The sequence below is a fragment of the Cyprinus carpio genome, chromosome B13 (genome assembly GCF_018340385.1).
Source record: "Cyprinus carpio isolate SPL01 chromosome B13, ASM1834038v1, whole genome shotgun sequence".
Taxonomy (NCBI): Eukaryota; Metazoa; Chordata; class Actinopteri; order Cypriniformes; family Cyprinidae; genus Cyprinus; species Cyprinus carpio.
The window spans coordinates 22,582,638-22,606,802 of NC_056609.1; the positions used below are offsets into that span (position 1 = coordinate 22,582,638).

Consider the following 24,165-nt stretch of genomic DNA (forward strand, 5'->3'; position numbering starts at 1 on the left):
ATGCAGCATTGCAGCACCTTCTGTGCCCAGGGACCCAGGGCCAGAGCTCCTCCTTCCCAAACCGGCCTATTCTCTCACTCTCTCTGTCTTGCTAACTTTCTCTCTTTGCCTCTTTTTGTTTTAAACAGAAAGTCAGAAAGTTCCAACTCAGATTTATTTTATAATGCTATTGTTTGTCATAAATACAGTAACTTTCTTCAGCGTTTTGTCTGTCTTCAGGCATGGTTTGGTTTCTGTGCAGAAGAAAAAGGAAATCAACAACTGGATGGCATTCAGATGCATTCAGCATCATGAGCCACAAGTGTGACCAATCATCTTGACTCCTTTGTGTCTCATACTGCATATAATTGGAAAATGCTGAACAGCTGTTCCCCTATTGGTTAATTAACCCTTTAAAGGATTCATGCATGCAAGAAAATGCAAACTTACAGTGGCACAGATTTATTATGAGCTGGTAAGTGATATATAATCTGCAACTGGAAGATTAAAGCCTTGTTAAAAATGAATTGTCATGCAACTTTGAATTTCCATGTAGCTACATGCACTGTGCTGACAGATGTTTCATTTACTTTGCAGCAGTAATGGGAAGTTTGAATCATTACTGTGCATCGATTCATTCAAAAAGTTTAAGAATCAGTTATTATAAATTCAGCACAAAGTCTTGTGTATGCTATTTATAATGTTATTTTTTATATATATATATATATATATATATATATATATATATATATATATATATATCTCCCATGGTTTTATGATAACATGCATTTAATTTAGAACTGAAATACAATTTTCATTTACATTAAACTAATCTCTAATCTAATTTCTTATCTGAAAGGTTTATTCACACTTAAATAAAAGGTTTTAAAGTAACTTTCACAGTTTCTACCATATCAGTGAAAAATTGGTTCCAAATCCATTAATGCATATCAGAATTATTCTAGTTTCTGTGAGTCAGTGAGATTCAGTCCGATTCATGAAGATGTCAACAGTTTTGTTAAACTGTTTGTTCAACAGAATCATTATAAAGATCCAACTTAAATGAACAATTAATTCATGGTTCTGATAACGCTACTCAGCAGACCACTTTTTTGTGACTGTTTAGAAAGAAAATTCTTTCCCCCTGAGAATATCTTGAAAACATACATTTTACATTCCAACATTATGCAAAGAGTTCCTTATGAGGCACTTTAGTTTTATGGCACACTATGTGATTTTGACAGATGGATTTTCAGCAGCATGAAATCAGAAGTCTATTTATCTGTGCTTTGGTAAGATTCCTCCATCTCTGCTCTGTCGCTCATCTCCAACATCATAATGGAACATTCCACCTCCTGTGGGTTCTTAACAACTTACATAACCTGCTATCAAATAAGCAATAAGAATTTTTTTTGAATACCACAGATTCTGAAGGTAGAATGATGGTATTAAAACACAGGTTAAAGGAGTCAGGCTTACATAACCTCAGCATACCGTTGTTTTAATTGAAGAAAATCAGTAAGGTTTTTCTGAAAGAAAAAAAACACAAAATACATACATGATAAAAACAACTCAATTATGCACCAATAAAAAAAGGTTTACGTGAAAACAAGTGAAGATGTACGTATATTACGAATTGATTTATGCAACTGTCATGCTAAAGATTAGGTGCAAAGGTTAAGTGGCCTCTTGGGTGCACAAGAATGGACTAATAGGAAGATGCTGCAGAAATTGCCACAGAGATGACAGAATTATCATGACAGAGACATCAGTGATTAGAAATCCTGTCCATGTCACACTAACCCAGTTTTGAAACGCATTCATTCAGTGTATGGAAACCAGTAGAACTAATGTCAACATCCCAAGTGATATTCAATATGTTCAGCTGTGATGTGTTTTGATAGCGTGCATGTTTGCTCAGCTCTGGATGAAATATCACACTCTGGGGCTTGAATGGAACCACATGAGACCAACAGACTCTTACTATTAAATGGCAAAATAAGCATTTTGAATTGGCCAAGTGGCCAATCCAGAAGAAATCTTTTGAAAGATGGCACAGTATCTAAGACAAACCAATTTTCTCAAATAATTAAGTCTCGTCACGCAATATCTTTGCTTGTGCACTGAATTACCATTGTGACATGGAGAGTTATGTTTGTCTCCAACTTGGATATATATTAGTTTATGAACATAAGATATCAAGTCATCCTTGGTTTGTCTTTCTTTCTGGGTTCTTGGGAAACAATATTTCGTTGCATGACGTATTTTAGCCCCATTGTTTGAAACCATGCAAACCTCTAAATTAAATTCCTGGAATCCATCAACTGAAATATATGAGATATTTTGTATTGACACACACACAGAAATCTGCACAAAACCAGATTTTCTCCAGACTTTCCAGACACATGCACCAAAGAAACCATAAATTATCTCCTTTTTGGGGATAACTATTTCCAAAGTTTGCATCCAGAATGGCAAAAAATCTTTCCTCATTTCACAAACATATACACTGTTCACGCATGTGAATTCAAATATTCATACAATTTATAGATTAAAAAAATATGCACAATGTACATTTTACGTTGGACTGGTATTCATGTATTATTTGAAGGTCTGACTTTATCATAACAGTAAATACAATAGAATAATTAATAATAATATATTTTCATAACTTTATGTAAGGAATAATTGACGACGGACCGTTGAATTAGGCTGTTAGAAAAATAATGCACACCCGAGGTGTTGATGCGGCCACGACAATTATTATAATAATAATAAATTATTATTTACTGTCACTTTTAATCAAATTAATGCATTAAAAAAATAATTATAATAATAATCTAGTACCACACTCCAAATAATTATGATAATAAGCATAAACTTTATGTTATGCTAATAGAGGAAAGCAGAGTTGTATAATTTTACCAGCAACTAGAAATGCTTATCTATTTTTCTCGCTTCATTATCGCTCGAGCGGGGTTTCTTTTACTGGTATTGTGAAATAGAAAATCCGGAGTGGATCGGTAGCCGAGCGGTTACAGAACCCTTTGAGCGGCGGGGGAATCCCTGTGGCTCCGCTCCACTCATATGTGCTGCTCCATAACAGCTGTTAGTCTGCGAGTTTCTTGGCTACAAACGAAATATTCTGTCATATTTTCGAACGGTTTTGGGAAAGGCTACAAACTAAATTGTTTTGTCATATTTTCGCACTGTTTTTGTTGGCGAGAAGAAATGTAAGTCATGTTTATTACACAAGGGGCCTACCCCATACACAGTAAACAATTCCAGGCAACTAAAAGTGAAGTTTAATTACTTCGCTTTAATTAATTCTCAACCTGTCATAAGTTCGTTGCTCTTTTACAACCACAATGTTGTTGAAGTGCTGAATGTTGCTGGGTTCTAAAACACCGAAAATTCATAAAATCGAGTAGCTAGAAATGACAGTTATTATTTGTAAATATTGTTAAATGTGTGTAAACAAAGATCTGTTTAGAAAAGTATTTGTATAATAACTTACATTATATTTGACAGTGAGTGGTTCTATTCTCGAGTCTCTAAAGCATCTGTCGCATCTTGCGCGAGCATGTTTCTCTCCTCATCTCTCAATGTTCCACCTCCCAGCGACTTTGGCTCGGAATTTGGACTCGAAGACGTCACCGCAGGGGAGGACAGGAGGTTTCACTGCATTGGTAGCTACCGGCATGACATTGTAGGATGGGAATCATATAATTCAGCCCCCTCGGCAGGGCCAGGTTTATATCCGAACCTGAATGACATGGTTCGGACTGAACCGTATAAAGGGCATCACTCCAGTAGTTCTCAGGCCAGTGAACTGAAACCCGGAGCCGTGTGGATGTTATAGGCACTTTGGATTTTAGTATTTGTCCAGAAGACCTTTTTTTCTCAATTTTTTTTTTTTGTCTTGTAGGACATATAGACTTTGTGCGTTTTCAGTTGGATTGCACATTACAACAGGTGAGTCTTGTTTATGTGTGATAATTTTTTTGACACCCTAGACTTGACTCGTTTAAAATTTCTCAGTGAAAATAATGATTATTTTGTTTCGTTTGAAACTATGCTTGAAAGACTGTCACAGATGTCTTCATTTTAATAGACTGCTGCAGTTAAACGCTTTTAAATACCTGTTGCTACTGCACTCAGCAAGTCTTCGGGATGTCATCTAATAAAAATGCATAAACTATTTTTAATTGAAACATTTTTAATGTATTTATTGAGATACATAAAATTGTTAAAGGTTCTATTATAATCTCTTACTAAGATTGGTCTGTAATCTAAAGCCAAAGAATGTGGAAACAGGAAAAAACAAAGCCCCTATTTGTAGAAGTGTTGTTATATTAAATAATATATATGTGTGTGTGTGTGTGTGTGTGTGTGTGTGTGTGTGTGTGTGTGTGTGTGTGTGTGTATTAATACTTTTTGTTGCAATTTTTTAATTGGGACTTATTGCCCAACTCAGCATTTTTTCACTCTATATAAAACATTTGTTAAAGGCATACAATATGTTTCCTTAGACTATCAAATGAAGTGAGTATTGGGGAATAAATGGGTTAATAAGATTTTATGTTTTCATATAATTTTATGTGTATTTTAAAGGAGTATGATACTCAGGAGAAATTTCTACTTGCTGCCTTTGCTGTTACTATGCATCAGAGCACTACCTCAAGGTAAATCCATGATCCACCTGTTCCTTAATTGTTTATAAATAAATAGGATTTAACATATTTTTCTCTCTTGCTATTGAGGTTTACTTGCACATATCTAATTCTGAAATTGAGATGTCCATATTACACAACTTGCCCATTATTCTCTGTGCCTTAAAGCACATCTGTGTTTGATTCATTAACAGAGTCTTCATGTGGTATTCAATGCAAAACAGCTTTCAGATAGTTTTGATCTGAGGTTATGTAATATTTTCTTGAAATTTTTATTGGGTTTATATAATCATCACATAAAATCTATCTTGTGTTCTCGCATAATTATCAGTACTTTGCTGAAATGCTTATGTTGACTCATTCAAAGATGGCCATGTGGAAGATGAATCCATCTTCGACCTTTTCAAAATCAGCAGCATCAGCAGAAAGACGATTGGTGCCAAGCTCTTCAAGGGTCATGACTGGGACTCGCCTGCATATCGCTTCATCCGCTTTGATCACATCCCTGCTGTGAGCACCCCGGCCCTCCATCAGATCCTAAAGCAGGTCCAAAGCAATGAGGGCTTTGTGTTTGTGGCCACCATACGACAGGACAAGGGCTCCAGGGGAACCCTGATTGGTCTGGAGGGCGCCAGTGGGAGCCGTCAGTTTGAGATTGTGTCCAATGGGCGAGCCAACACGTTGGATCTGCTTTACATGGTCGAGGGATCTCAGAATGTGGTGTCCTTTGAGGATGTGGACTTGTCTGATTCGCAGTGGAAGAACATTACGCTGTACATTCATGGAGAGAACGCTCACCTCTACGTAGGCTGTAGCCTCATTGACAGTGTGATCCTGGATGAGCCTTTATATGAACATCTGCGTCCGGAGGGCAGTCAGATGTTTGTGGCCAAGGGATCTATCAGGGAAAACCACTTCAGGGTAAGAGCAGTATTTCTTGATGAACATCATCTGAGCTTCATTCAGTGCTTCTTATGGCATTCCTGCATAATAATTTTTCTGTGCTGTGAAATAGGGAAGAAAATAAATTCTATACTGTTTTCTAAATAAAAATGGTAAAATTATCTATCTATCTATCTATCTATCTATCTATCTATCTATCTATCTATCTATCTATCTATCTATCTATCTATCTATCTATCTATCTGTCTATCTGTGTGTCTGTCTGTCTATAAATATATATATATGATATATAAGTAAAAAGACAAAAATATTGTTACAATTTTATTGTATATATTTTAATATAAAAATGTGTATTTTTTGTTCTTGAGATTTGAGATTATAATTGACTGGTAATAATTTCTGTCATTTTACAGGGTTTACTACAGAATGTACAGTTCCTTTTTGACACACCAATAGAGAACATCCTAAGAAACAAAGGTTGTGTGATCGCCAAACCTGGTAAGAATTAATTCATACTTCATAAACGTGAAAACTTTAAAGGTCATGGAAAACCACAGTTCACTTTAAGAGTCTGCTTTTATGACCTTTGTTTTATTAATGCTGGACTAGTGCTTTAGGGCTCAGATTAGGCTCTCATAATGCTTGAACTTCTGAATGTTCTAGGTTTCAGAAGCTCTGTTGGATTTATTCTGTGCAGTTCATGATCAAATTTGTTTTAAGAGGGTTGGTATGTTTTCCGTTGGATTCAGTTTTCATTTTAAGCTTTTCTGGCTTTCACCTAAGTGGGTCACGAAATCTGCAGATCAGAGCTGTGGAAATTTCTGACCATATTACATCATGTTTACGGGAAACGCTCGTGTTAGTGTGGTGGTATAAGGGTCAACCAGTTTGCACATGCCATAAAGAGGATAAAGATTGTCATATTAATATGCATTGGCAGGGTGTTCTTTAAGAGAAGGTGGAAAAATGTAAGTACATACTCAATTTTATACACACACTGGTAAGATCACAAACTGGCTGGTTTGACTGAAAGCTTTGGTTTCCAGCTAGGGCTCAACATTCTTTGGACCAGTTTTTGAAACATTCACTTGCCCTTTGTGGATCAGAGTTGCATTCCCAGTGACAATCTTACTTTTTTGTTTCTGTATATCCTTTTTTATACCTTGCAAACAGCTTTGGAATCATTTGAATTTATATGATGTATACTGTGTTCTTGCTGAAATTTCAATCCATAATGTTTTGCATCAGAATCCATTCTTTTGCCCCACCAAATAATAAAAAATACAAATAAATAAAAATTAAAAAAGTACATTTGAATGAACAATAAAAAAATTTTTTTTTTCTCCACCAAATACAAAAATGTAATTTATTTTTTAGATGTATATTATAATGGAAAATATTTTTTTGTTTTTTAATTTGATATTTGATTTTTAGAATTTTTTTTTCATATTATTTTTGTTTATTTGATTGATTTATTTACTATTATATAGTGTTGGCTGGATTTTGTTGTGTTTTGTGCTGGAATAAGTAATACGTTTTAGACCATGACAAAACTAAGCCTTGTGTGAGATATGAGGGTGTGAGTGTTTCTCTAGCTCTGCTGCCTCAGTTCCTTTTAATTATAATTGAATAAGTATGCATAGGATATGTGCAGTCAAAAAGGCTTCCATTTCTATTGCCAACACGGATACATGCCAGCTGCTGAGCTTTAGGATGCCAGTATAGAGGTCTCTATAAACTCTCTAGTGCCCCAGTTTAGGAGTGCCACGTATTGCTAAATAAAAGCTAAATTGAACTGCAGAAAAGCCTGCCTAGAAAGTCGTTGAAACAGACACACTCATTTTCCCAGCGTTGACTGAAACCCCCAAGAGATTTGAACGAGTTCAGCAGTCTCTAAAAAGCTGCTAACCCTGCATGAGTCTCAAAGGAACCTCTGGAGGTAACACCATGGCTCTTGATTTAGTGTCTCCTGTCCTCCATTAATCTGAAAAAAATAAATTACACAAATGACCCCAAAATGGCTGCAGATATCTAATGGGAGTTTTGGCATAATGGACAGCATTCCTCTGCTGTTGCGTATCCCCAACCCCACCACCTTCCTCCTTTTCCAAGACTTGCTTTGAAAAATCACTATGTTTCTTTAAATGTTACTTCAGGGTAGCTAGCTTCTACGCATTTATTATACTTATGTCAGAAATATAGTGAGAGAATGATATATTCAGGTGTGTGGGTTGTGGAATATCATGCAAATCCATTAGCCAAAGTGTTTTATAATCCATGATATACACAAACATAGCTGCTGTATTTTGCTTATTCGTTGTAAAAGCCTTATGGGGCCACTTTAATGTTGTATTCATTTGCATGTATTTTTTCAAATTAAATTCCTTTTACTTCCTTTTTTTTTTAGGAAAATTTCTGGTCATTTCTGAAGTAAAAAAAATAATAATACAGTTTAAACAATGACATTTTTTGACTCTGCATTCTTTTCTCTCTCAGAGGAAGTTAACGTGGTTAATGAAAGTACAGAGACTGTGTCTGTTGGTACGGCAATCTCCACTAACTTCATTGGGCAGAAGGAAAAAATGGCATCGGATGTGTGCGAGCGTTCCTGTGAAGAAATCACCAACATGGTCCAGGAGCTCAAAGGTCTCCGTATTGTTGTGGGCAATCTCATCGATGGCTTGCAGAAAGTGGTAAATGTGTTTTACTTAATTAATGTGTTTCATTTGAAAGAGTATCTGAAACTGAGAAAGAGCACAAAGTAATGCAATTGCAATGAATATAGGGGCTGAGGCTTTCAAGGATCATGAAGGTCACAACAGCACCATAAAAGTAGTCCATACGATTTATACACTATACTCCAAATCTTCTGAAGTCATACAAGAAAAACACCTTGAAAGCCTCAATTCTCATTCATTGTAACTGTATGAAAAAGAGTGATCATTTAATTTCTCGATGTGCCCCATGGAAAAAAAGAAAGTGAAGTGATTTGAGCGTTCACTAGTATCTATACTAATGCTTTATTTATTCATTCAAAGTGATATGGAACAACATGCGGGTGAAAAAATGTTTGTTTTGTTATTCTGAAATGTACACGTTATTTCATAAAGCCCCAATGTTTAAGTTGGTGGCCAATCTGTGATTAGGAGAATTTTCTTACAGATTAAATATCTGACCATAAACAGAAACATTAAAGGAAAACAGGGCTAAAGAGGCAGTGGAAAACGTGAAGATGTGTGCTGGGGTTTTATGGTTTGTTTTAGAGGGAGATGTAGGTAGTGTGAATAGGAACCGAGTCGTGTCTGGCAGTGTTTAAAACAGCCCCTTTATCCTCCACTGGGAGCTTCTTAGCGATGAGGGAGTCTGGCCATAATCTCTGGGAAATCCAGCCACTGGATGCTGCGGGTCCCAGAGGCTCTTCCAGACCGTGTGGTGTTCTGTTTCACAGCCTAACACTCATGACTGCTACCTATGCATTTTGTTCTCACTCACACATGCACAAATCAATTCATCAGCACATACTGACTGTGGTTGTTTTTTTAGCATGTGTTATTGTATGTACTTAGTGTGCTTCAGAAGTTAATAACCCCCCCCCCCCCTTTGCATTCCTCTTGTAAGTTTTTTCCCTTCCCTCAATCTCTTGTTCTGTCTCCTACTCCTCTTTCTCAGCTCTTTACTCGTGGCCACAAATGCACGATAGTTTTTGCAAACACATCTCAGGACTGTAAAGTTCTAGTTTGGGTATTCGTTTTCATTTATGCTTTAAAAAGAAAGAAAGAAAAACAGAAAATGGAAACTGGCAAAGATTAACAAATCACAAATCCGAAAAGAGAATTTTGGCATTCAAACATTACACAAATGAAAAATAAGATGATTTATGTTGCAAATGTCAACATTACAAGCACAAATCATAAGCATAAGATGAGTAAATTACATGTAGATCAAATGTAACTTGAGGACAATTTACTTCCGCATGTCATTTGGGGTATATAGAAATAAATTACATTTTAAAATATATTGAAATAGAAAACAGTTGTAAATTGTAGTATAATATTTAACAGTATTAATGTTAAAAATATAATATAATGGTTATATTTTTGAACAAATAAATTCATACTTGGTGAGCAGAAGAAACTCAAAAACTTGTTTTTAAAATCTTACTGAACCCAAGCATTTGAATGGTAGTGTACATGGAAATCCTTAAGAAGCACAAAGTTCTTCATCATTTTCCACAGGTTAACACTGGAAATCAATCAAAGCGTCGCAATTTGATAGCAGAAAATGCTAAGTTTTTCCCAGGTCAAGAGGTCACAATGAGAAAATCTTCCCAGATTTCCTAGGGCAGAGCTTCCTGTTCTTTGGGGTCAAGGACATAATCCCCTTATATATTGAAGTGTGCTCATTCCGTTTCAGTTTAAATCACCTCTATTTATCTACATGTGGAAGACATTGACAGAAGTATTGCCTCCTCTTGACCAATTGTCTATCTGTCTTGCTTGCGTCTGTCGGTTAGACTGAGGAGAACACCGTGATGAAGGAGGTGCTGGGGAACATGAAGAACATCAAAGACAAGCGCATGTGCTGGCAAGACGGCCGTCTCTTTGAGGATAAGGAGGACTGGGTTGTGGATAGCTGCACCAAATGTACCTGTCAGGTAGGAAGAACTGTGACGTATGATGAATGGGAGAGAAAGAGCGAATGGCAGTCTGCTTTAGTTCTGACTCTTTATCCTTTATGATTTTATGTTGAAGAATCAAAGATTGTATGCCATCAGATCACATGTCCTCCAGTATCCTGTGCCAGCCCCACTTTTCTAGATGGTGAATGCTGTCCAGTGTGTCTGCGTGAGTAACATTTCTTATACATTGCTAATATTCACACTCTCATTTTCACATCATGTCTACAGGGTATGCACATTCAATCTAGAGATGCGCTGTCTGAAATAAAATTATTTTCTTTGCCAATATCATTTGTGTGAATTGTAATTTAAATATATGAATTTTACATCAAAGCCAAATTGGGATGTTTTTCATGCTAACCTTGTGTGGAAATGTTTTTAAAATTGTCCATGCTAGTTTTATACCAGTGGATTTCCCTGAAATCCATGTATTGGCCAGATGGCAGATGCACGCATACATTTCTGTTAAAAAGTAGTTTTTTATTTTATTTTAAAAAGATTTCTATTTCAAATAAATGCTATTCTTTAAATGTTCTGTTCATCAAAGATTAATGAAAAACACTCCCAAGCACAGCCATTTTCAACTAATAAGAAGAAGAAATCTTTCTTGAGCAGCTAATCAGCACATTATTATGATTTATGGATCATGTGACGCTGAAGACTGGAGTAATGACTGCTAAAAATTAAGCTTTGCCATCACAGAAATAAATTACATTTTAAAGTGTATTAAAATAGAAAACCATTAAATTAAATGAATTCTTCACAATATTGCTGTTTTACTGTATTTTGTTCAAGTAAATGCAGACTTTTTTTAAAACATGAAAAAAATCTTACCGACCCCAAACTTTTGAACAGAAGCTTATACAGGCCAGCTTCGGAGAGAAGCTTTTTCCCTCGTTTTATAGTACAGAACTGTTGTTGTTTTAAAACTGCTTGTGTTTGCCAACCACACATTTTTATTATCCATGAATAACAAGCATTACTGTATGTTCCCATGCTCTGAAGTGGGTTGAGAAAGATGATGTCATGTATAACTTAAGCTCCAAAACATCAGAAGCAAAGAACAATGTTGCCTTTGCATTTTAAATATACTAGCAACAAGGAGCACCATGATGGGTGTGGTGGGGTTAGAATGAGTTGAATTGTGCCTAAAGTTAGCAGTGCTAAATGTGCTTGTGCATTTATGTGTGTACAGCTAAAGACAGCGAAGATGGCTGGTCGCCTTGGTCTGAATGGACGGAGTGTACCGTTACATGTGGAACAGGCACCCAGCAAAGAGGCAGGTCATGTGATGCCACAAGTAACCCCTGCAGTGGTCCCTCCATCCAAACCCGCAGATGCAACTTGGGAAAATGCGACAGTCGTGGTGAGACAGCCAGTCTTTGTTTGACTGTTATAAACTGCACACTTTCTTTCAACACCTGTTCTTTGGACATATAGAGACATTTTGGACACCATTTTCCTGTCTGTTTTTTCCATAAAGTATAAAACCTTGGAAGAAAACCAAATAACGGTGGTTTAAGTGGTATTGGATTAAATCCTGTTGCTAGTGGCCTTAAGAAATGTGGTAGGTCACACTATAACTGCAAGTGCACAGTTTGTTCTCTCACTAATTTGTTTCAGGTGTATCAGCACATCAGAGATAATTGTGATAAGTAAAAGTAATGCACTCATCTGTAACATCTCCACAGACCAGAGTTAAAGCGTGTGTGTTCTAAACGAAGTAGAAAGAGAGATCTGAAATACAACTGTCACAATATCTAAACAGCTGTAAAAAATAATGGAAATGGAAGAAAAAGAATCGGATTCTCCAAGACGTTGGTTCTCGGTTTAGTTCCAGCCAAAATCTCTAAATCTTTATGTGAAAAAAATACTTATTTTGGCTGTTGTTTTTGTACTTTTGAGCTTTTGAAGGAATAGTTCATCCAAAAATGAAAATTCGGTGATTTACTCATGTCGTTCCATACTTGAATGACTTTTCCATGGAAGATAAATGAAGAATGTGCTGGTTGCTCTTTTAATGCAATTACAATGAGTGAGGTCTGATGCTTTTAAGTTTCAAAATGATGCAAAAGCACAATAAAAGTGTCACAAACAACCCTGAGTGGTGCTAAAAGCACATTTAGTTTCATCCGAAACAGATGAATGTGAATCTGGAAACATATTATGTTGGTTGTTGAAAGTATCATAGCAGTTTGGAAATGAACTGCATGAAAATAAAGCTTTATACATCGATAATCCACACCTTTAATCATTATTTGTGTAAATAGGAAAAAAAGTTGTTAATGTCCCACTGATGGTCATTTTAGCTGGAAACTGCAGTGATTTGCATGTATAGGTACATTGTTGGTGTTTTGCAAAAATGTAGGTTGAGGCACATTTATGACACAAAAGTAGTTAAACAATTTGTACATAATATTGGAAGTTTTCTAAAAAACATTCAATCTTTGTATAAGGGTTTGAAAACACTTTGAATATAGCGCATAAATTGTATGGATCATTTTCATGATGCTTGTTTTATGGTGCTTTTTGGCCTTCAAAAAGTTGAAAATGGAAAAGAGCAACCAGTACGATTTGACAAGTTTTTTCCTTTTATGTTCTTCAGAAGTAAATTCATATGGGTTTGGAACAGCACAAGAAAATACTGAGAGAATTTTCATTTTTGGGTCAACTAATCCTTTAAAGTGGGTCAACCAAAAATCATTGATTTCAAGCAAGGCCTTAGCAGCTATAATAACCACAGAAGCTCCTGCCAAACATTCGCATTGGCAGTAGAGTGAATGACACACAAGTGGTAAGCAGTAATCCTACCATGGCTAGCACCCACTTACCTACATTTCATCAAATCAGTTGTTACTACTAACTGAATGTTACATCACTCAACTGATGTTCGTTAGACAAACTGTGATTTTACGCCATTCCATTCCTGACCTGATTTTGTGGCAGTTGGATAATTCTGTAACAACATGGGTGTTTTCTTTCATCATCTGTTGTAAATATTTATGGAGCGTGTGCTAATAGATAAACTCCATTCCATCAGTGAGGGAACGAGCTGGTATTCATCGCTTATGCTCAGTGAGGTTTTAATGAGCTGCATATGGCTCTTTGTGGTGTACCAATGCTAAGTCTGGCTTACAGCGGACTCAAATGTTTTTTTTTTATAACTGACAAATGTTACCAGCTGGTATCTTGGACAGCAATGGACAAACTGGCCTCTGTTACAATTACCGCTCAACAACAACCATTAGTATTCATACGTTAAGATTTTTTAGGTTCATATAAAATAAATCACACTCTTTCTCCTCCTCATATTGTCAGTCCATATACTCATACCCATGTGGTCGTGGGAACAGAATACAGCTGACAGTGTGTGAGGAGGCACACTTAATGCTCATTGTGTCACCACTGGCTAGAATATTGAGTCCCAAAGAGACGATGAGGTGATGGGTCCAGAATTGTGGGCCAGGTGGTCATCGCTTCATCAAGTTTATTGGCAGTCCCGCCCTATGTCATTCCTGGACCTCATGCCTCTGGACTCACTAATATAAATGAAAGATGTCATTGTTTGTGTGGGCTTGTTTGCTTCTTTAACTCTGCCTTCAAGTCATGTTAGAATGATCATATTTATGAGATGAGTGCACATAAACACCTCCACAATTTTGTTTTAGTCCCAACTTTCCATCGGCAGTTTGGTTTCAGTCATGGTTAAGATTTACTTGTGAATTTTACAGTACAACTTCTGTGCTTTTATTAAAATGACCTTCTTTTAATAAGATATACAAGTAAAGCTTTATTCAGGTCTAATGTATGTTGAATTAGGGGTAAACAAATGCCTTAAAGGGGTCATGAAATGCCTTAGTCTTTTTTATTTTGTACTGTTCTTTGAGGTCAACTTATAATATTATCAAGATTTTTAAATCCAAAAACATTATAATTTATAATAGGCTATTTCCTGTCCTGTTTTTAACCCCCTCATCAGAACACTCTGTTTGAATAGGTGTGGTGGATTGTAGACTCAGAAGTAAATGTCCACTGCGATGATTGGATAACAGTTGTTTATGTTTGACAGCCTAGATCCTTTACAGATGGACGCTGCAGTGATTTAGGTTAAAAACACAAGAATGCTCAGTAAATTTCAAATGATCTGTTTAACAGACAACGCAATAGTGATCACATAATAAAAACAGTTACTGTTGAAGCCAATATAGTCGGCACAGAATCGTCTTTCAGTTTCAATCTTTCTGAAAATCCCACATCGAATTGTGCCTTGTTTGTATACGAATCCATGGTAAAATTAAGTGAATAAAGGAGGAGTTCTTACTGACGCAGTCTGGATCTTCATTAAAAATAAAGTTTTTCCACTCTTTCCTAATGTTGAGATCAGACATAATACAATGCAAAGACTATGTTTATCTTTATCTTTTGATTTCTGTGTAGACCTGTGTTTGCCTCTTTCGTTATTTACACTACATGCACAAGTCAGTGGGTTGGGCTAAACAGGCAGTGATGTAGAAGCAGGAGTTGATCTTCCTCTGTGGGGGCGGTGTTTAGCCACGCTATTACATCATAAAGTGGTCAATTCCACAACGTTACACAAAATTACAGGATTTTTTTATAGTACAATGACCTCTTATATGTCAAAAGATCAAGGAAATTTTGGATTCTCAGTTCATGACCCCTTTGACTTTGCCAATAAAGCGTAAGAGAGAAGAGAGAAATATACCCTACCTTTAAAAAGTTAACTTGGACGCACATCATATCGTAATTATGACTTCCAAACTCAAGAGCAAAGTCTTCCACAAGCACTCAAAAGCAGCATGTACCATTGTTTTTGATAACCATGCCAGTTCTCTGCCTTTCATTATAGTCCGTCAAGATGGTGGTTGGAGTTTGTGGTCCCCCTGGTCGTCATGCTCTGTGACATGTGGAGAGGGACAGATCACGCGAATTCGCCACTGTAACTCCCCTGTTCCTCAGCTGGGAGGAAAGGACTGTGAGGGCAATGGGAGAGAGACTAAAAAATGTGAAGCCAAACCCTGTCCGAGTGAGTACTGGGAGCCTTGCACTTCTTATTTATGTATTAAACTTAGCCGATTTGCATAGTGTGATCATGGATGAAATGATTCAATTAAATAAATTAAATGGATAATTTGTCTCAGTTTTATATTCAGATTTTTACTGTATTCTCTTTGTCTTGTAGTTGATGGAGCCTGGGGCCCATGGTCTCCTTGGGCGATCTGCTCCGCCACCTGTGGGGGAGGAACAAGGACACGAACACACGTATGTAACAGCCCTCATCCGCAGTATGGTGGCAAGAAATGCCCAGGGGAGTCCAAGGACACTGATTCCTGCAACAAACAGGACTGCCCTGTTGGTATGTTACCTTGCAATATTTTTATTTATTTCTCATTCTACACATATTCTTACTCATAGACTGTGTTTGGCTATATATCTATGGGACTTAATTGTGGCTGTCCCTGTGCTCTTGTCCCCAATGCTGAGCCAATATTAAACCTTCTGCCTCAGCTCAGTCTGATAACAAATAAAAGTAGCAGCTGTTAAAAACTGTTAAAAGCTGTTGTTCACTTAGAGGTCTATTTTTACGCTGCCTTTAAACCATGATAAATTACAATAAAGTGGAAAGGTGAATTAGCATCTGATTGGGAGTTAAAGGGGAAATAAAAAAGAAAGGTGATACACCACTGTTCAAAAGTCTGGGATCAGTAAGTTTTTTTCAAAGAAATTAATACTTTTATTCAGCAAAAGTTGAAGTAATAATAAATAAATTTTTAGTGTTACAAAAGGATTCTATTTCAAATAAATTTAGTTATTTTTATTCGCAATATTTCTGAAAATCTTCAAATTTATCAAAAATGATCAAAAAGCATCATGGTTTAATTAAATAAAAATATTAAGCAGCACTACAACACTGATATTAATAAGAAATGTTTCTTGAGCACCAAAAGCAGCATATTAGAATGATTTCTGAAGGGTCATGTGACAATGAAGACTGGAGTAATGATGCTGAAAATTCAGCTTTGCCATCTCAGAAACAAGTTACATTTTAAAACATTAAAATAGAAAATATTTATTTTAAAATGTAATAATATTTCACAATATTACTGTTCTTGCTGCATTTTTGATCAAATAAATGCAGCCTTAGTTAACATAAGAAACTTCTTTCAAAAACCTTTGAAGGGTTGCATACATGTGAAATTCATCTTATCAATGGGCTCTGTTATTTAAAGACCACTTTAGACTGACACGTCATGCATAATGCTTCTAGTTTCATCCTGAGATTTATGAAATGCATATCAATTTCATGAGTAAACTCAAAGCCTCTCCCTTTTTATTCCCTGCTTCCTCAGATGGTTGTCTATCTAACCCGTGCTTCGGGGGTGTTGACTGCACCGGTTCCGCTGACGGCTCGTGGGAGTGCGGGCCCTGCCCTGTCGGTTTCCGTGGCAATGGAACATTCTGTGAGGATGTGAATGAGGTACAAAGGGAAAAGAGCTGGAGCTGGGAAAAGTATAATGTAGTTAGGGCTGTGTGACAAGCAATTGTTATACTGCATTACTCACAATTAAACCCCGAAAGCATAGCCAAGCAAAAATGTTCCTCCAGCCCTTGCTCCACTGATCCACTGATCAACACAATAAATGTGAACATTATTGAAAAATGTTTTTTCAAACATCTCTGTTTTCTTTTTCTGTCCTATAGTGTGACATGGTGCCTGATCTTTGTTTTAAAAGCGGTGAATCCCAGCGCTGTGTCAACACAGACCCAGGATTCCACTGCTTGCCTTGCCCTCCTCGATACAAAGGCAATCAGCCATTTGGAATGGGAGTGGAGGCTGCCAAGCTAAATAAACAGGTCAGTTATGCAGTCTATGGACAGATTGGATCAATTATTGCACAAGTATATACAGTAAATGTGTTATTGCAAAAGTATATAAATGTGCCATTAGCCTCAACAGCAAGCCTACGTGCAGCCCACAGTCTGTTTGCTGACGGTCCGATGCACATTATACACAAAACTGAAAGTGCAAGTTCAAACGTGATGTATTCCATTTGTTTTCTGAGTTATGTTAAATTATCCATACTTTACTATTATTTTGGAATCAGCTATTTTATGTAAAACTGCCACTTCATGCCTTCTAAACAAAATTGTCAGTCAGGTGGTCTCTTCTCATCTAATCGGACAGTTCTTTCCCAGAATGACTGTGGAACATGCATTATGTTGTTTGAATTTATGCTAAAATTGTGGAACTTTTGCCCAAAGTTGCTCCAGAGTGATACTCCGAGTAAAAAGTGTATTCTGAGATATTCTGGACAAAGCATGTCTTCTAAATGAAAAAAATCTTTTGGGCCCATAATGGTGGCCAAGCATATGGATCTTGCTCTAGTTCTTCCATTCCTTTTGGATGAATAAATTTTGCAGATTTCTTGGAAAGCTGACTCATTTTTGTCCAAAAGTTTCATAACGTCCACAACTAATAGGTTTGTCACCAAGCTCCAGCTTGCATTGCTATGATCCAACGCCCAAGAGTAGTAAATTGACAAAGGGCTGAAAGGAATTGTCTCACATTTTATTGCTGCGATCCAATAGCTTTTCATATAAACTGCCAAGTTGTGCACAGCTGAAACCAACAAAATAGTAGGAAAATATCAACAGAAAGTCTTTTAAGGGCCTCACAACATAATTCCCAGTTGTCTCCTGAGGCTATGAACCAGTTTGCTCACCATAATTGGACTGCTGTTGAGGGTTGCTGAAGTCTGTTTATTTTTCAGGTATGCGAGCAAGAAAACCCCTGCAAAGACAAGACTCACAACTGCCACAGGTCCGCTGAGTGTATCTACCTTGGCCACTTCACTGACCCCATGTTTAAATGTGAATGTAAGATCGGCTATGCTGGGGACGGCCTTATCTGCGGCGAGGACTCTGACCTTGATGGCTGGCCCAATCAGAACCTGGTGTGTGGAGCCAACCAATCCTATCACTGCAAAAAGGTAATAGGGTTAATGTCTTTTCTGTAGCTATAAGATAATTGACTAAACATGTGACCAATTAGTCCTAATTGCAAAGGTTGCTGAAAATAAATTTTGAAAGACGTCACTCGTGCTCACCAATGCTGCATTTTTTTGTTCAAAAATACACTAAAACAATAATATTATTACACTTTAGAATAACTGTTTGTATTTTAATATACTTTAAAATATGCATTTTCCTGTGATGGCAGAACTGAAATTTCAGCAGCCATTACTCCAGTCTTCAGTCTCACATGATCCTTCAGAAATCATCAATAAACATTTCTTATTATTATCAGTGTTGAAAAGGTTGTTACTTAATGTTTTTGTGGAGACCATATTGCATTAACTTTCAAGACTCTTTAATGAACAAAAAGTTTTTTAAATATAAATCATTATATATTTCTTTACTGTCACTTTCGATTAATTTTGATGCTCCCATTAAATGTTAATTTTCCCAAAGAAGGAAATTCATATTTTTTTTCCTTTTATCGTGCAGGACAATTGTCCCAACCTTCCAAACTCAGGCCAAGAAGATTTTGATAAAGACGGTCAAGGAGATGCCTGTGACAAAGATGATGATAATGATGGAATAATGGATGAGGCAGTAGGCAGACTTCTTAATTATATAGTAATAAAAATGAGTCATGTTTTATTTTATGTAAACTAAGCTTTTTTTTCTCCCGTGCCCCAGGACAACTGTCCTCTACTTTACAATCCAAGGCAATTTGACTACGATAAAGATCTTGTCGGTGATCGTTGTGATAACTGTCCATATGAGCACAACCCTGCTCAGATTGACACAGACGGTAATGGCGAGGGAGATGCTTGCTCTGTAGACATTGATGGAGATGGTGAGAAACTACCACATGCATTCCTACAATTACTAAGTCAACAAAACTTAACAAGCTCGGGATTCTGTAATGGCTGGGTTTAAACCCAAGTGCATTTTTGAAAGTAAAACCGAAAGCAATGCAAATGCCTCACAACAGTCAGGTGCAGATTTCTTATATTTCCAGATGGTTAAAAGTTTGCTTGTGTTGCAGAGGTTCTGAATGAACATGATAACTGCCCCTACATGTACAATACTGACCAGAAGGACACAGATATGGATGGAGTGGGAGACCAGTGTGATAACTGTCCTCTGCTGCACAACCCTGACCAGGTACAACAGGCTCTATCTCAACTCTTTCCAGTAAACACAAGGAGGAATGTTTTGCAGCAGTTTAACAAAGTCATTTGTATGTTTTAACAGACTGACTCAGATAATGACCGAGTTGGTGACGAGTGCGACAACAATCAGGACATTGATGAGGACGGCCACCAGAACAGCCTGGATAATTGTCCCTACATTCCCAATGCCAACCAGGCCGACCATGACAAAGATGGGAAAGGAGATGCTTGTGATTTTGATGATGATAATGACGGAATCCCTGATGACAAGGACAACTGCAGACTGGTGCCAAACAAAGATCAACTAGACTCTGATGGTGAGTGAATCTATTGCTTAAATTACCAAGAAGTGTTTGTCTGAGTTGTTACTGACTGTGAAAAGAAAGGTTAGCACACACTATAACAAGTTATAGAAATGCTGAGACTTCATTTCTGTCTAGAAATGCAACAGTGGCAGAAATGTGAAATTTTATTTGCTTAAAAAAACGACCTTAAAATGGTAATTTATCTGCATGGCTAACTTTACAAAACTTTAAAGGAGTCAGAGCCAGTCCTCTTTAATCTGTTCATTTTTGTCCAAGTTTTTTTGGCCACATTTTTCTCTTTTGCATCCTTTGAGATTTAGACATATTTACAACTGGAAAATTTCCTTAAGTGTTGCCAGGGTCAAGGAAAATGATGTCACACTCTCACTGCTTGCATGTGGTTGCACTGTGCTGCATTTTGTTAAGGCTACCTTATTTTTTGTGTTGGTGGGAAAATGGAAACAGGTTACAGTTGGAAGTCGAAGTTGTCAGGTGCTAGTTACATCTCACACCTCATTATATTTTGTTTATTTGATAGTGTCAAGATTGTTCCAAAGAGAGAAAGTCAACTACTGTAAAAACAGACACATTAGCAAAGAGCTGGCATTTGTGCAAAAGCCTACTTGACTTTTCCCTTTTATTTGAGCGCTGAAGTCTGAATTTAATAGATTTCACTTTTGAAACCAGTCATATGTTAATGTACATGACATGAAAAGACAGCCGAGATGGCTTTGTGCTTAAAGAGGAAAGCTGGGATACCAGATGAAACTTTCGGCTTCTTTTTTGTTACAGTATTTCTCCTTTTGGTGTAGCACTTACAATTTTATTACCCACAATACTCAATAATATAGTACAATATAATACATTATGTAGTTAGTAAAAATGTAATATTTTATATTACATGTAATAATATTATGTAGTATAATATAAAACATTTTAGTTAATTTATATGAATATTCAAATTAATTAAAAATCTAAATTAATAATATTATAATAAATGTATATTAAAATAAACAAATTAGTATTAACCAATATAATATAATATAATATAATATAATATAATATAATATAATATAATATAATATAATCAAAATTATGGGCAGGATTATTATTAATAATAATAATAATAATAATAATAATTTGCTAATTACTACTGTTTTTATTTTAATAATTTTTTTTAGAATATGTATTATTTACAATTTATAAATCTAAATATGAATATAAATGAAGCATGTATTGTTTATGTGTATATGTTTTGGTTGTTAAAAAGTAAGGATGGCAGATTTAACCACTTTAACAGATCTACTGATATGAATGCTGAACTAATCTAACTTTATCTACAGGGGATGGAAGAGGCGATGTCTGCAGAGATGATTTTGACAATGACAACATTCCAGACATTTTGGATGTGTGCCCTGAGAACGACGCCATCGGTAGCACTGACTTCCGGAAGTTCCAGATGGTGCATTTGGACCCCAAAGGAACTACACAAATTGATCCCAACTGGGTGGTCAGACATCAGGGCAAAGAGTTGGTTCAGACGGCCAATTCTGACCCCGGTATTGCAGTGGGTGAGTATGTGAGCTGTCAGAGTAGCCCGTCTGGTCATGATTTTTAATTCGAGTTTGATGTCTTTGAGTAAATGAGAATTCAACGTTTTAATCGCTCGTCAGGTTTCGATGAGTTCAACGCTGTGGATTTCAGTGGCACTTTCTACGTCAACACTGACCGAGATGACGATTATGCTGGGTTTGTGTTTGGATATCAGTCCAGCAGTCGATTTTATGTGGTAATGTGGAAGCAGATAACTCAGACGTACTGGGAAGTTAATCCTTCAAAAGCTTTTGGCATCGCTGGTGTTTCTCTGAAAGTGGTCAACTCTACCACGGGAACAGGGGAACACCTGCGTAACGCTCTCTGGCACACTGGTGACACTCCTGGACAGGTGAGGCTGACTGCTCAGCAAATATGACATCTGTTAGCCTTCATTATAAGCTAATTGCTGCATGTGGTCTGGCAGGTCCGCACACTGTGGCACGACCCGAAGAATATCGGCTGGAAGGATTACACTGCGTACAGGTGGCATCTCATCCACAGACCCAAGACAGGATTCATCAGGTGATTAACAGGAAGGCCTTTAACTGCCACGTAATTTTGTCAATTGTGTAGAGTTAACAGATCTATATTCCTTTTCTCCAGAGTGGTGGTTTATGAGGGAAAACAGATCATGGCAGACTCGGGGCCAGTTTATGATCAAACCTTTGCAGGAGGGAGATTAGGACTGTTCGTGTTTTCCCAAGAACTGGTTTACTTCTCTGATCTCAAGTACGAGTGTCGAGGTGAGTAGTTTGTCATAACAGAATGTGGCCGTTTATTAAAATGACACACTTATCTCTGTATAAACAATTTTATATATTATCTACTAATCTCAGTGTATAATTTAAGTGCTTTTATATTAATACTCAAATTCATTTTTAATAAATGTAAATATTAATAAAAATTAAGTAAAAATACTTTATTATATTATATTTCAGGAATTAAAGTGTGTGTATGTTCTTGTTTTATACCTTATTTTTTTAAATGTGTTTTTATAATAGATTTGCATAAGTATTTGGGATTAGTTATTTAGTAGCAAAGAAATGGGAATTGGTTTTATTTTTATTTTTCATTGAAGACATTTTGAATTGTATTATTATTGTTGTTATTATTATTATTGTTATCTGTTCAAATATTGTATAGCATAACAGATAAGACAAGCAGAGCCAAAACGTTCACTTGTTACAAGCCAGTTAACCACTTTTTTTCTGCTTTTTAGATAACTGAGAAAGAGAAGAAATGACTCCCTTAAAAAACTATAGCACAACAACACATTTTCACTCTCTGACAAAACACAAAAGACTTTGGTGGACTACAAAAAGGAAACAGGCCCCAAACATCCTCCTGAGGAGAGAGAATTAACTTAAATGACAAGCACATTTATGGGGATTTTTCTTATCAATGTTTTTGTGTCCTTGAGTCAGTATTTTTTAGCCAAAGTTTGGGTAAGGTTAATTTAATATTACATGTGGCATTTCTTTACAAAATGAAACACAATCTAGAGGATCTGACATCTTTATCACCAACTGCTTTACTTGCACAAGATTTTTTACTTCTTGTGTATTGTAACAATGTGCAGAATATTTCTCCTTTGGATTTGTTGTTGTAATGAAGACATCTTTTTCTACAACCCTCGATTCTAACAGGGGCTTTCGGTTTGATCAGCAGAGAAATGTTTTAGAGACCTTTGAGATGAAGATGTTTATATTAAGACTGTATCATAATAACTTGTGTAAAGTATTTATATGACTCTTGCAATTCAGTATCAAGTTATGTCTGTTTTTTTTTTGTTTTGTTTTTTTGCGCAATGCTTTCAGAACCTAGACGCTGTAAATACTAATTTATTTGTTTACACTGACAAAATTTGACTATTGCAGAAATAAAGATAAAAAAAAGTACATTTGTATTGCTGTGCTTCTAGACATACATAATGCAATTTCATGCCTATGTAATTTTCTTACTTGATGGAAGTGTTTTTCAAATGTGAGAATGAGTGTGCTAATGTTTTGTTTTTGTCCTGTGATGCCACACTGCATTTGTTACATTTAATACAGATTTGCTGGTCTTGAACCACTTTTTCATTTAGTTTCTTATGTTTTGTCTGTTTACTAAAGAAACTGTTGTGGAGAACACAAGATGTAATAGGACAAACAGTTCTGTTTGTATCAGAGAAACAAAGACTCTCATACATAAGAGATTGTCATTCATCATCCAGATTTATTGAGCCTGAACATTCATCTGTTTTGTCTTTCTTTTTCTTGTTAAATGATTTTATTTTCATAACCATTTTTTATATTTTGTAAAAAGTGCAATGCCTTGGATTTTTATGCCACATCCCCAGAAAACCTTGTAAAGTTTTCTAATATTATTATTCTCATAGTTGTCACAGGTTTTTCTTTAATAAAAGGTTTAGACACAGTTTTTCATTTGGACTGGTGTTTTGGAGAAGTTCCAAATACTATAATGGGATGTATGACTGTTTTTAAAGATGTCTATCAGATAATTTATGTAGCTTCCATAAACCCTGCATCATGTCTTTCCTTCAATGAACAACTGTTTTATCTGTTCATGCACAAGAGACCTGAAAGTACTGGAATATGGGCCTAAATTCACTTCCCTCTAAAGCTCACTTAAATTTGTTTTAGATCAGTACATGTGATTTTATGCCTTGGTAAAGTATGCACAGCCATTAGTTCAATGATGACATTAATGTTTTTGGGTGAGCTATCTTTTTAACAAGTCTTTTGTATACAAATAGTGCTACAAGGATGACATTCATGAGTCGTTTGTAGGCCAAAACCCAGAAACCAGGTTGCATTTCAGCACTTCTG

General features: G+C 36.2%; 1 protein-coding gene across 2 annotated transcripts; it reads left to right on the forward strand.

Annotated features, from left to right (window-relative positions):
• The first annotated feature begins 435 nt into the window (after positions 1 to 435).
• On the forward strand, positions 436 to 23,752 carry LOC109095799 (thrombospondin-2-like). Of its 2 annotated transcripts, XM_042737298.1 has the most exons (23): positions 436 to 454; positions 3,908 to 3,954; positions 4,594 to 4,664; positions 5,020 to 5,573; positions 5,969 to 6,053; positions 8,052 to 8,248; positions 10,069 to 10,209; positions 10,306 to 10,399; positions 11,429 to 11,599; positions 15,101 to 15,277; positions 15,434 to 15,607; positions 16,602 to 16,729; positions 16,954 to 17,106; positions 18,024 to 18,242; positions 18,760 to 18,867; positions 18,955 to 19,114; positions 19,307 to 19,425; positions 19,516 to 19,750; positions 21,082 to 21,309; positions 21,412 to 21,683; positions 21,759 to 21,856; positions 21,938 to 22,077; positions 22,554 to 23,752. In XM_042737298.1, exons 3-23 carry the CDS (start codon positions 4,598 to 4,600, stop codon positions 22,559 to 22,561), a joined length of 3,528 nt encoding a protein of 1,175 aa, XP_042593232.1. In that variant the 5' UTR covers positions 436 to 454; positions 3,908 to 3,954; positions 4,594 to 4,597; the 3' UTR covers positions 22,562 to 23,752. The 2 variants fall into 2 exon arrangements, with proteins under 2 accessions (XP_042593232.1, XP_042593231.1); XM_042737297.1 differs by lacking the exon at positions 436 to 454 and having other exon boundaries at positions 3,611 to 3,954.
• The last annotated feature ends 413 nt before the right edge of the window (positions 23,753 to 24,165 follow it).